This window comes from Pneumocystis jirovecii (assembly GCF_001477535.1).
Source record: "Pneumocystis jirovecii RU7 chromosome Unknown supercont1.5, whole genome shotgun sequence".
In the NCBI taxonomy this organism is placed as follows: Eukaryota; Fungi; Ascomycota; class Pneumocystomycetes; order Pneumocystales; family Pneumocystaceae; genus Pneumocystis; species Pneumocystis jirovecii.
This window is the reverse complement of record NW_017264779.1, coordinates 279,881-292,681: the sequence shown is the minus strand read 5'-3', so window position 1 is coordinate 292,681 and position 12,801 is coordinate 279,881. Positions and strand designations below refer to the sequence as shown.

The 12,801-nt window shown below is 30.1% G+C and overlaps 4 protein-coding genes across 4 annotated transcripts; 1 reads left to right on the top strand and 3 right to left on the bottom strand.

Moving 5' to 3' along the window:
- Positions 1-156: 156 nt before the first annotated feature.
- T551_01309 (TRAPP subunit TRS20) lies at positions 157-977 on the top strand (the record flags this gene model as incomplete). The annotated part of the gene is made up of 4 exons (XM_018373572.1): positions 157-252; positions 299-387; positions 696-757; positions 799-977. 4 exons carry the CDS (start codon positions 157-159, stop codon positions 975-977), a joined length of 426 nt encoding a protein of 141 aa, XP_018230227.1.
- A 315-nt stretch (positions 978-1,292) lies between these two features.
- Positions 1,293-3,108, bottom strand: T551_01308 (uncharacterized protein). Its single transcript, XM_018373571.1, has 3 exons — positions 2,482-3,108; positions 2,013-2,439; positions 1,293-1,971 (listed from the first exon to the last, which is right to left on the bottom strand). Exons 1-3 carry the CDS (start codon positions 2,643-2,645, stop codon positions 1,336-1,338), a joined length of 1,227 nt encoding a protein of 408 aa, XP_018230226.1. The 5' UTR covers positions 2,646-3,108; the 3' UTR covers positions 1,293-1,335.
- A 500-nt stretch (positions 3,109-3,608) lies between these two features.
- T551_01307 (uncharacterized protein) lies at positions 3,609-4,109 on the bottom strand (the record flags this gene model as incomplete). Its single annotated transcript, XM_018373570.1, has 2 exons — positions 3,609-4,052; positions 4,107-4,109. 2 exons carry the CDS (start codon positions 4,107-4,109, stop codon positions 3,609-3,611), a joined length of 447 nt encoding a protein of 148 aa, XP_018230225.1.
- Positions 4,110-4,683: 574 nt separating this feature from the next.
- On the bottom strand, positions 4,684-12,216 carry T551_01306 (acetyl-CoA carboxylase ACC1; the record flags this gene model as incomplete). Its single annotated transcript, XM_018373569.1, has 18 exons — positions 4,684-6,215; positions 6,258-6,941; positions 6,991-7,087; positions 7,132-7,217; positions 7,262-7,427; positions 7,472-7,504; positions 7,549-7,627; positions 7,675-7,723; positions 7,768-8,961; positions 9,003-9,705; positions 9,752-10,278; positions 10,327-10,617; positions 10,663-11,600; positions 11,642-11,671; positions 11,722-11,762; positions 11,808-11,943; positions 11,988-12,129; positions 12,180-12,216. The coding sequence occupies 18 exons, from the start codon at positions 12,214-12,216 to the stop codon at positions 4,684-4,686; spliced, it is 6,765 nt and encodes a 2,254-aa protein (XP_018230224.1).
- Between the last annotated feature and the right edge of the window lie 585 nt (positions 12,217-12,801).

Genomic DNA, 12,801 nt, shown 5'->3' with positions numbered 1-12,801 from the left:
AAAAGTGCTTTATAAATTGGCATGTGTGTTTGCATGTATCAAATGAAGTAATTGACTGTATATATGCGTGGATCAATGCGTGATAATTATCTTTTGCACCGGATATATGTGTTCGGCTATAAGTGATACCTTCCGAGGCTTACGATAACTATAAATATGTCGTATTTCCTTGTTATTGTAGGTACAAAAGACAACCCGATTTTTCAAGCAGAGTTTGGCACTCGTAAAGCAGGAGGAGATGGTGTTGCACGGGTTTGTGCTATTTTACTGCGTTTATATGGCTTATATGCGCGTATAGTTTCGGGAAGAGACTCGCCACCGCAACCAGTTTATTGTGCATGCAACACTTGACTTGGTTGAGGAGATCCAATGGGTATCGCCAGCAATGTATGTATGAATAGCCAATATAGGTGCAGATACAGAGATAAGCAATGCAGTAGTAGGGTTGTATATGGGCAGTGTTTAGGTGCATAGATGGTTATTATATGCGTTTTGTTTGTGTATTTAATGCATATGGTGTATACAATGTGCTGGAAAGCTTTATTTTTTACTGGAGGAGCTTGTGTTAAGTGGTGTCCAACCCTAACCCTAAATTGATACCCTAAATTGATATTATGAAGAATAACCCTGAATTAGCCCTAAAAAGTTTATCTTTGAAGGAGGCAGTTTTTGAGTTATACTAATTATATTTAAAGGTACATGAAATCACTTGATACATTCCACCAAGCGATGGTTTCTACATTTCTTACTGCAGGAAGTGGGATTTTTGTGTTTATTTATGTATTTTTAACTTTTTAGATATAAAGTTCATGTTGCTGCATGAAATTCGCAATGAAGATGGGATCCGGCACTTTTTTCAGGAGGTCTATGATATGTATACAAAGTGTTTGATGAATCCTTTTTATGAGGTTGACATGCCAATTACATCTTTTGCATTTGAGCAAAAGGTGAAAATGATTGCAAAAAAATACCTGTGATGTTTCAAACAAGGATTGAATTTTAGATATGGGATGGTCCGGGGTGAGATGAGATGAGAATCCATAGAGCATGAATAGCTGAGAATGGTGATTGATGCAGAATATGTTTGGTGTTAAAAATTTATATTGTTAAGTGTTTAGAAATATCCTAAAAAATACAATTAAAATGGTATTTTACATAGAGGGTTTGTATGCACAAACAAATGGCTTTTATGTGTTCTAAAAACTGTTGCTTGGTATCGTCAAAAGGTTTTCTGTGAAGTTATTAATGGTATATTCTTATAATGTTATTTGTTATTGTTTTATGACTGTTTTGTAGGGTATTTATGGCATTGCTTCGAGCCGCACTGTGTATTTTCTATTTATGTCTAGATAAGTTGATTAGGCTTGACATATGGATAATCTTCCGTTGAGGATGGTTGGACGATGTTTCAAATATGTTGCTATTTTTTTTTTTCAATAAGCTTTGTGTAAGTTTTATAGGATGGATGCTCTGAGGAATATTAGATATCCTCCTTTTAAGTCCTTCTTTAGGAACAGGTATTGCAGAAGGCATGGCTTGTCTTTTTGGAGATTTCATAGGACTTCCTTCAAATGCCATTTTCTTTATTGAAAACCTTCGGAATGATCTATTTAGACTACTTTTCATATTACTAGGTGATTCATGTGTATTTTTCTTAAGTGGTGATGTTTCTGGTGTCTTAGGAGTTATCTTGCTTACTGGCATCTTGGATTTATGTGAATGAATTAATAAATTGTTAGACAGCGATTCAGTATTTTTTATTGATGAGTCTCTCTGAGATGTTTCTGTATGCTGGAGACTTGGTGGTGATGATGCAGGCCTATGATATGATGAGTCCGTAGTTTCTGATGCTTTGTCATGATGGTTGTTTAATTTAGGCATCATAATAGGGAGAGGTGAACCATATTGTGTTGAACGTGATGAGAGTGGCTTTATTAGCATACGACATGAATGAAGACGTAATTCAAGATTCTATTAATGGTTATTTTTTTTATCGAAAAAAAAGTTAATACTTTGACACGCTTTGTCATTTCTTGCACCACTTTGACTGAATAAGGCTGGGCATGCTTTTCATTTGTTTCCTGTGTTGGTATTATGGATGATGTATTAATCTGATCATCGTCTGTTGCTTGTTTTTCTTCTTCCTGAATTGCATTTGTCGTTGGTATAGTTGTTTGTGTTACTGAAGAGTTAGGAGGACGGTGTGTATGGCGCCACAGTAACACTTTTGATGCTATTTCTTCTTTTTCTGCTTGTAGTTGCTTAAGTTTTTCCTTTGTTAATGAAAGCTCAAGACATGTGTCACGCAGCTCATCTTTTAATCTTTGGTTATCGATTTCTAGTGACTTTTGGGTAGCAAGTTCTGCTTCAAGAAGAGCATTTTCTTCTAATACTTTATTATATTTAGTCCCTAAATCTTCAAAGGATGATTGAACTGCTCTAGAAAAAAATTAGTAAAAATATAATATCATCTATTTATACCTCTCCCTGCGTTCTATTGCATCATTGCTCAGTTCCAGGTCAGTAACTTTAGACTTGATAGATTTATGTGTTTCTCTAAGTGTTTCAATTTCTTGTTGCATTGCTAATGTTGATATTGTATTTTCTTTTCGATACTGTTCATACATGTTCTTTTGCAAAAACATTAGTAGAATTTCCTTTATTTAGTTTTTCATGCCTTCCATCGTTCTACTTCTTTTTGTAGTGACAAGTTCTTTTCCTTTAATGCCTGGTATTGTTTCTCTGTATGTTCAAGTTCTTGTTCTAGAGCATCTTCAAATTCTTTGCTTGTTATTTGAAAGTCATCTAAAGCAGAACGGGTTTCCATCAATGCCTTTTCTAGCTCTTTACATCGTTCTTTATAAGAATGAATATCCCTAAAAAAGATGAATATTATATATTAATATATACTGTTTCACATGTCATTACGTTAAATCGTTATGGCTTGAACTGCAAAAACCATCTTCTTCATGAAGAGATATGTTTTCTTCTTTTATAAGTTTATGTTCTCCATTAATATTTATTTCTTTAGGGATTAACATATTAAAAATATGGAGAAATCTGTAGATTGCTTAAAAAGGTTGTTTTTTGGAAAAAAAAAGAATTTACTCAGATTAGCTTTCTGAAATATGATATTTTATTGAATTTCCTGTGATCCAATGTGTTTTTGTCTATTTAATTTGCTATATTTTTGCGTTTATTTTGTTTTAAAAAACGATGTGATTTACGCTGTCATGAAAGGCTTAATCGTTAATAAAATGCTAATCTAAGATATAAAAGGATAAAAATGAAAATGTATAAGGTAAGTATATAATGATTTGTATTTTCTAGATAGAATATATAGAATGCATACAATGTATTGGAATAGATATTTGTTGAGATTCCATTTTTTACAGACTGGTATATAACTTTGATAACAATGTTAAAATGCTCTGTTTAAATCAATGAGATATTATGTGAATTATTTCCTAATATTTTTATGACAAACTTTTAAAGAAAGCTGTTTTTAATTGAAAGTGCATGTATATAATTGATATTTTAGCGGTTTATTTCATGTTTCTTGAATTTTATTTATTTTTTTTGAAAAATATTTTTCTATTGATATTAATTTAGTGATTGAGTATTCTTGAAAAGCGGAAAACATAACACCTGTTAAAAGTTATTGAAAAGTTTGAATAAATTAATGTTTTATGTACAAGATAAAGAAGCCATGCTTTATCTGAAAATATAGCAACTAATATGTGGATACTCCATGTTACATAAATAGTATAGAACATGTATTTGATAACTCCATTTTGATTGAGATCTTCTCCCGGAAATTTAAGGTGTTCTTTTTCATATTTCGGTGAACCCATAGACCAAAGTAAATAAGATAGACCCATGGAAAGAGAAAATGTCAAAAAATACAAAACAAATGTGTACTTTGTTGTTGTTGAATAATAATATATTAGACGTATACCAATAAAAATTAAATTACTAATAAATCCTCCAATTTTTAGTTTTTTTATAGCTGCAATGTTTCTTTTTGCTTGTTTTTTTGATGATGTATTTGCCTAATAGCAATGATATTAAAATGACAAAAACATTATAAAAATTTAGATTTTTACCATTTTTATTAGTTTTTTATGAAATGGGGTTCTCGATGTTAGATTTTAATATAGAAAAAAATCAATATATTTTTAAAAATGTTTGTTGTCTAATAAATTATGGTTATTGTATATATTATCTTTAGCTTATAGAATAATTATATAATTTTTTTTTTCAAAAAAAATATATTATGATTTATATACAATTTTTTTGAAATTTTATCTTTGTTTAATCATATAGATTGGTTTTTCATTAATTCTTTTTGTTTGTAGATATTTTTTTCTTTATTTTCTAATGCTCATATTTTATTGATGATTCATGTTATAAATTTATTTTCAAAATGATAATATACTTGAAATTTTGGTTAATAGATTTTCTTATATCTAATGAAACTCAGGATGCTGGTTTTGTTATTTCTTTTATATATGATTTTTTTGAATTGATACTACTAATACATTTATCATTATGAGTAATTGTGTTGTAATGATTAACAATGAAAACAATGGATTCAATTTTTGTTTAGAAAAGATTTCTTTTGTGTTTATTTTGACAATATATAATGAAAATTATTTGTTATAAATAGATTATAAATTATATTCACTTAATTATTTTCCGTTCAGACAATAATTTAATAATATCGTTTATTTCTTGGTCTGGCATTTCTTTTAAAATCCTAGAAAATCCATTAAGAACACCAGTTTTGTTAGTTTTAGCTATATCTATAATTTCGTTAGATATAGTTGTTTGTTCTAGTTCTTTAATTAAAAATTGTATATGTTCTTCGTTTTTTTCAAGAATTTGTACTACTTCTTTATCATCATCCTCCCAGTTAAGATCATTATTAGAAAGTTGACATGTCCAGGTTTTTAAAATTTCAACAGACTCATGAAAAGATAGTTTATTATTAACTTTTCTTATTTTTTGTATTTTGTAATGTTCATTTAAACGTCTGCGTAATCTCCAATAGAAAAATCTTCGAGATTGAGACCATTGTAAGGACCGTCTAATTGTGTTTTTATATTTCATTCTAATTGGGCGATCATGTAAATCTGCATAGTGGATACTTATTTGTCGATAGATAGGAAGAAGAAGTTTTTCTCTCTCGTTTATTTTAGTTTTTATTTGAAATAATTGATCTTGAGACAAATTAGGCTCTTGAAGTTGTTTCTTTAATGAAGCGTAGGTAGAATCTAAACGAGACATGCATGCTAATAATTTTTCTTTTTTAAATTTGATTTCAACTATTCCCTCTGGTTCTAAAATTCCTGCACGAGATTCTTCGTCTGCGTACATTTCCATCATATCCTCATTAATGGTAGGATCGATAACAACCCAAGATCCTCCTCTTAATTCGCTGTAAGGTGGAATATAAATAAAAACTGGCTGTTTATATTTTGAAAGAGCATCTACAATATATGATCCATACTTCAATATTTCATTGAACATATCTCGTTGACCACCTGAAAATCCTCGCCAGTTCGCTAAAATAAAAAGAGGAAGCTGTTCTCCATAATTAAAATCATTAATTGCCTGTGCTGTTTTAAATGCAGAATTTGGATACCATACATGACCTGCTTCTATAATATTTTGTTCATAGGATTCTGGATTAGCAGGATCTGCCGGTAAAATATTCTCAATAGAGCGAGATTCTACTGCAATGATACCTAAAGGGATTCCTCCTAACCTTGCACGACCAACAACAACAGTTTTGGCCCAACCACTTAAAGTTTCATGGAATGATTTTTTATCAAAGAGTCCAGTAAAAAAGTGGTTATCTTCTTCTTTCCCTTCGATAAGCCATCGAACATCATAAGTACCTTTTGATGGAACATATTCTACATCTCGATCCCATGAATCTAAAGAAGGTAAAATTGGAATAGGATTGTCTTTTTTGTCTGGAATATATGATAACCATTTCATTATTTTAGAAATTCCATTAAAATCATTTTTTGCAGTTAAATGAGATATGCCATTTTTATACATAATTTGAGTACCTCCTAGTTGTAAATTTGATGAATACACTTCACATCCCAATAATTTATTAATTGTAGATATTCCTGTTAAAATAATAGGATGGCCTTCCACTTGAATTGTACGCTGGCCTAATCGAACAAGATAGGCACCAATACCTTAGATATTAAGTGAATAAAATTAAATTTAGCATAACCTACCAACTGATCTACATGAAACTAAAGTTATAGTAAAAATGTCTTCATATGCACGAGAAGTTTCTCCTGCAATGAGTCCTGCTCCTTTTAAACATTCAACTCCTAACCCATCTTCTGCACCAATTATAGCTGTAATTTTGAACCTTTCTTCACCATTTTCAATAATTCTTTCTGCAACGAAATCTTTTTTATTGTTTTCTTTGAATTGCTTATATATATTTGGTGTAAAGTATAAGTATTTGAATCCTTTTTCTGGATTTTTAATATCATTCCATGCTACTGAAAAATGTGGTATAAGCTCTTCTGAAAGGCCAATGCGTGCACCAGAATTAGCAGACAAATATATTCGTGGAATTTTTAATTGACGAGCTAAAAGAGTTGCTTTTAGAAAATATTGATCTTCATCTGGACCAAAGGTGCCTATTTTAAAAGTAATATCATTAGCAATAAGAACAAATCGGCGTCCTTGTGGATATTCTGGTGTTTTGGCCGTAACTAACCATGCTACCATTCCTATAGAATTGGTTCCTGGTTCTCTAATAACTTCTTGAAGTTGTAATTTGTCATCCATTACTAATTCTTTGACTTCTAAAATATCTTCTGGCATTTTGTAGTTATTATTGTTTTGAGCGTATTTTTGCCAAGATATTCGTACGGCTTGTCTAAAAATGTCAGGGAAATCATATACTAAAAAGTGTTTTGTGAGTAATATAATAAGACATTATGTTCAATGTACCGTATGTTGTCCCTATAAGATGTGCCTTGTATCTTTTTGGTTGAAGCCATTCTTTAGTTGCATATGGTGTAGTAATAGAACGAAGGTGCATAGATCCCTATATAAAAATTAAAATTTGTATACAATTGTTGGTGAGATAACAGGAGGGCCAATAGATTGAAAAATATAGTTACCCTTTTCCGTTTTTACCTCAGTATAAAGTTCAAAACATACAACAAAACCAGATACTAAAAAATTTGTTTTAAATATGTAAAAAAAATAGATTTTATACCATTTGAAATAATAATCCGTAGTGGAGATGCAAGTCCAGTTAAAGAATCAGTACATATAATTCGTATTTCGGCTGATGTTATTCTTAATCTCCAGAGTCGTCGTCCGAATCGCTCAATAAATCCTCCTAATGTCGCTTCAACTTCATTTGAAATTAGATTAAAATTCTATGCAAAATAAGTTTGGATTAGAAGGAAAATTATTGATATACTGGAATAAAGTTAATAAAGATATGGTTTAAATCCTAAAATGATATTAATTGATGAATACAAAAATAAGTAATTAAACCGTATATTCTACTCCTATTACTTCTAATGCATCTAAAATATCATTCATTAAATGATCTGTTTCTGATATTAAATATTCGCTATATTTTTTATTTATGAGTTTTAATATTTAATTGAATAAATGTACCTTGTAGGAATTTCATTTGTTAATTTTCCTGGTATGATTAATGCTCGAACTGGATAATATTAGTAAAAGAAAATGAATTCTAATAATATATACTAAAAAATCGTTTATCTCCTGGCGCTTCTTTGCCAATAGCTCTGTATATATGTATATTTCTGTTTCTTGTGAAAACAGGTTCAATATCAAAATTTGATAATCTTCCGAGTTCTAACTGAAATGCTAATGCTGGTTCAATATGACGTATACTTTTGTCTTCTATGTATATGTTTTTAATATCAGTTGAAAGGTCTTCTTGTCCTCGAAAAGTATAATATAAAGGATTAGACGATTCGTCTTGACAACCGCAAACGAAAGTAACTCGTCTTACTTTATGACGGAGAAACAATAGAGTATAATTTGTAACTATTGGGCGTAGTTTGTCGATTATGGTTTTGTCGTCTAGATTTTCTTGGTTGCGAATTAAAATATTAAGAACATGTATAAGCTGTTTTTTTGAAGTTGAATTTTTTAATTGGTTGAATAAATTGACTTCGTATTTTTCTCCTTCGTAATCATTTGTAGTTTCCTTATCAACAGGTAACTTGCTTAAAGCCCGTGGAAGTTGGTCTTTTATTTGATCTAATGTTTCTGTAGGTATAATTACTCCAGTTCTTGATAAGTTTGAGTTGAAGATAGTGGATGACATATCACCAACAGATGGAACTCTTTTAAGATTCCCATTCTTGGTAAATTCTGTTGATATTGACGACAATTGAGTGGCTATATATTTGTTAATTCCTTGAATAGTCGATAATCTTGATTGAAATTTCCATGAAATTATAAATGGAATACCTGAATCTATATGATATTCTAAGTTTAAAAGAGAATACGCTCTATATGCTCGACGAACATAAACTTCAAGTACTGCTAATGATATCCAATGGTTTTTATGTGCGAAAAAAAAAGGTAATACATCAAAAATATTATATTTAGAGTCAATTAGTTCTTTTAAAATTTCAAGAGCTGGTGTTGTATATTTCCATTTGTCACGTGATTCTGCCTTAATAACAGATGATTGAAGAATATGTTTCATTTGAGAAATTCTTTCAGAAAAAGATGGGAGTGAGCATTGAATTAAAATTTCTCTTGCTTTCAGTGATACTTTTGTTGCATTTCGTGATTCTAAATCAATAAGTTTTCGTAAAGATGAACCTATGTATTTTGAAATATCTGAAGATGGACATGTTTTAATAACATCTAATATTGCAGAAATTAAATCATTTTTTGCATTTACTTTTGAGTGTGATAGTACTAGTTTATTAGAAATTATAAAATAAAATAATGAAAACTACCTATTTCAAGCACTTTGTCTACATTGTCTTTGTTTTCGTCTCTTAATTGCAAAATAACATCTTCTTCTCTGACATTTTGTGAATCGAAGAGATTTTCTATTTCCCAATATTCTTCTAAAAGACTTGAAAGTACTGAATATTTATGAACTTTTATCCCATCTTTATATCTTAATGAAACTTGAAAAAGGGTACTTAATTTCATTTTCAGTATTTCTATATCATCTAATAGTATGTTTTCTTTAATAAATTGATCAAATTTTCGCAATATCTTCTTTCCTGGGAATTTTTTATGGTTTGAATATGCATTCTCAACAATATCTATGAGTTGTGAGCCCAGTTCTGATGGAATGCTGGATGATAATGCAGAAAATTGAAAATGCCATTCACCATAAGGTAGTTCAGGATCTTTTAAAACCTCCATTAATTCTTTTAAAGTTGATGCAATTAACATTTGGTTATCATAACCTTGTAAAATACTTTTTAGAATTCCAATTAGTTGATTAAATTTCTGAGGAGGTTTATTTCCAATGACTTGCGGTAGACCCCATGAGGGTAATAGTCCTTCAAAAGGTTTAGCATGCTTTATGTGAGATGGATCGTCCATTGTTAAAATTCCAAGAATATCTCCTGTTTCTAAAGTAGCTCCAGGTTGTTTTATTAGTTGCACTATTCCATCTTCTATTGCTGTAAGTGATAAATGCATCTATTTTGAATTAGGGTTTATTTTCAATATTGAAAAATGCCTTTACTTTCATTACTTCGATTTCAGCAAAGGTTTGTCCTTTTTTTACATGTTCTCCATTTTGAATTAAATACTTTACAAGTTTCCCAGGAGATGGTGATCTTAATTGAGTAGGATCATCTTCTTGTTCTAGTATACATGTTTTCCCATTGATACTCATTGTTGTGCTTGTTTTATTGTCTGACCAATATACTGTATGAGACTTTCCATCCAAAAGTATCAAAAGACCTCCTCCGCTAAGACGTCTTGTTTCAACTATACATTTCGATCCATTGATAAATACATTATATGAATCAATAGAACTTCGTGTTACAGTGAATTTGAATTTTTCTTTTTCATATATAAAATCTATAGAAAAAACTGTTTTTAAAGTTTCACGACTTAATACCTGACCTTTTTCAAGACACGTTTTATATTCCAAGGTTCGTTCTTTATTTGCTACGTGTGCTTTTATAATTGCACCACAAACAACTGCAATCATTTTATCTGGACGTTCTAATGTAAGTTTGCGAAGAATAAGTGTGTCTAGCCATTCTATAATAATATAAATACAGGGATATATAATTTTATGTATTAATATACCTGTAGTTATTGTGTTTTGTTCGAAATCTTGTGTTTCTAATAGTTTAATTAAATATTCTACTGTTGTGCGAAAGTCTCCTCTGATGCTTAATTCTTTGAGTGCTATTACCATATGTTTTCTTGAAGCTGTACGGTTTTCACCAAACGCAAAAATATGTCCAAATTGTGAATCGCTATAATTATGAATGCCACCTGGTGCTGCAACACTAAAATATCCCCATGCATTTGAAGAAGAGCGAAAGATAAGTTCGTGCATCATCCCACTGGATGGCTTAAAGTCCTCTCCTGGATCTTTTTGAAAGTTCAGTATTAATTAAATATGCAATTTGAATTTACCTTCAGAAGTAATACGGCATGCTGTTGTATGACCTTTAGGTTGAGGTTTACGTTGTGTTTGTAATGATTCGCTATTAGAAAAATCAAAATCAATTTCTGTAATTGTACGAGGATCAAGGCCATAAAATAATCTTATGTCTCTAATTCTATGCAATGATAAACCCATTGCAATTTGCAGTTGAGCAGCAGGAAGATTTACACCTGTTATCATTTCTGTTGTAGGATGTTCTACTTGTAACCTGGGATTTAGCTCAAGAAAGTAAAATTTATCATCAGTGTGATTGTATAAATATTCCACTGTCCCTGCTGAAACATAACCAACAATCTTTCCTAAAGTTATAGCAGTTGCTTCCATAGCAGAAAATGTTTCTGGTTTCGCAATAGTTACTGGTGCTTCTTCTATAATTTTCTGATGTCTTCTTTGTACAGAACAGTCTCTACCAAATAATGAAATAATATTTCCGTAATGATCTGCTAAAATTTGCACCTCCAGATGACGTGCATTTTCTGCTAATTTCATAATAAAAATTGGTGAACCTGGAACTTCTGCCATTACTTGTAGAAATAATGATTTAAAATATGATTTATCTTCAACTTTTCGAATTCCTTTGCCCCCTCCACCTTTGCTTGCTTTGATGATGACAGGAAAACCTATAGCAAGAGCTTTTTCAAGGCCCTCTTCCGGGGTATTTACACATGCTTCATGATAAACGCTATCTTCAATAAAAACTTTTCCAGATTTTTTATCAATTTGTACTTTATTGACATTACTTCCACTCCATGGCATACAGGGAATGTTGGCAGACTGTGCAATAATAATTGATGAGATTTTGTCTCCTAGGGATTTCATAGCTGACGATGATGGCCCAATAAATACAATTTTTTTTTTGCTTTGAGACAACATTTCTGGTAATCGTGGATTCTCAGAAGCATGTCCCCTATGATATTAATAATAAATAAGGATCTAGAAAAATATTACCATCCAGCCCAGACTGCATGAACGCCCACTCTAAAAGGAAATAAGAAATATGAATTTTCTACTTGTTTCTGATTATATACCTTTCTGCCACATCAACAATTAACTCTACATTTGCATAATTCTACATATATATTAATTATGGTTATAAGCTAATGTTATATGATACATTATTATTGCTCCCTCCTGGAATTTCTACATATTGTTCCGCCATTCTAATATAATCTGCATTGACCTTGAGGTCTTCTGGTGTTGCCATTACTGTAAATTGAATTGCTCGTTCATTATTAAATGTTTCATATGCCCTATTCTAAGTAAAGTAAAGGAATTGGAATTTCCTCTGAGTTACCATTTTCTTATTGAGCGGATTTCTTTTACTGCAGCAATTCCATTATTAGCAATTAAAACAGAGGTAATAACAGTATGTCCTCCATGTTCTGCAACAAAATCCTTAACAGGACCGGGATCTGCTTCCGCTAATGAATTCCCTCCTTTAAGAAGTATTATTCACTTCTTGAATTTTGCTATTATGTTTTTTTACCCTGAAAATTAGACAAAAACTCTGTATTGTCTTCCATTTGTTATTAAATATATTTGTGATACAATTTACATATATCTGAACAAATGTATATAGATATTATGTATTTTTATAAATTCCATTAGCTGTTCTTCTTGAAAAATCCTTGAATTTTTTTTAAGTGATTGAATAAAAAAAATATTGAAGATTATTTGATGTTTAGAAAAAATATGAAAAAAACATATTTTTAATCAAAAAAAAAAGTTAATTTGATATTATATTGTGTTTTTTGTTTTTTCCAATAGAAATTATGTAATTTTCAGCATTTAAAGATCTTGTTTTCAATAAAAAACACACATACAATGATATGAATGGTTTATCGTCATTTTGGTTAATTTTTTAATGTGATTAATTTGACCATAAAAAAATAAAAATAATATTTTATAAATTAACTCAATTTGCATTTAATAATAAGTATCCAATCTGTATTGAAAAATATTTTATTTTAGACATCAAAAAAAGATTATTTCTATTTAAAAAAACATATATTTCAAAAAGCTAGATTTATACACAAAATTATATGTTCACTGTGTTTCTAAAAATAATACGTCATATTAGTATGCTTTTTGTCTATAAATCTTCTTGA

What these genes read in the sequence shown, in the direction of transcription:
- T551_01308 (XM_018373571.1), bottom strand. Translation starts at nt 2,645, where the DNA reads ATGTTTTTGCAAAAGAACATGTATGAACAGTATCGAAAAGAAAATACA. An exon ending in GCAATAGAACGCAGGGAGAG is followed by an intron (nt 2,440 to 2,481) that starts GTATAAATAGAT and finishes ATTTTTTTCTAG; the next exon opens with AGCAGTTCAATCATCCTTTG. An exon ending in AAATGACAAAGCGTGTCAAA is followed by an intron (nt 1,972 to 2,012) that starts GTATTAACTTTT and finishes AACCATTAATAG; the next exon opens with AATCTTGAATTACGTCTTCA.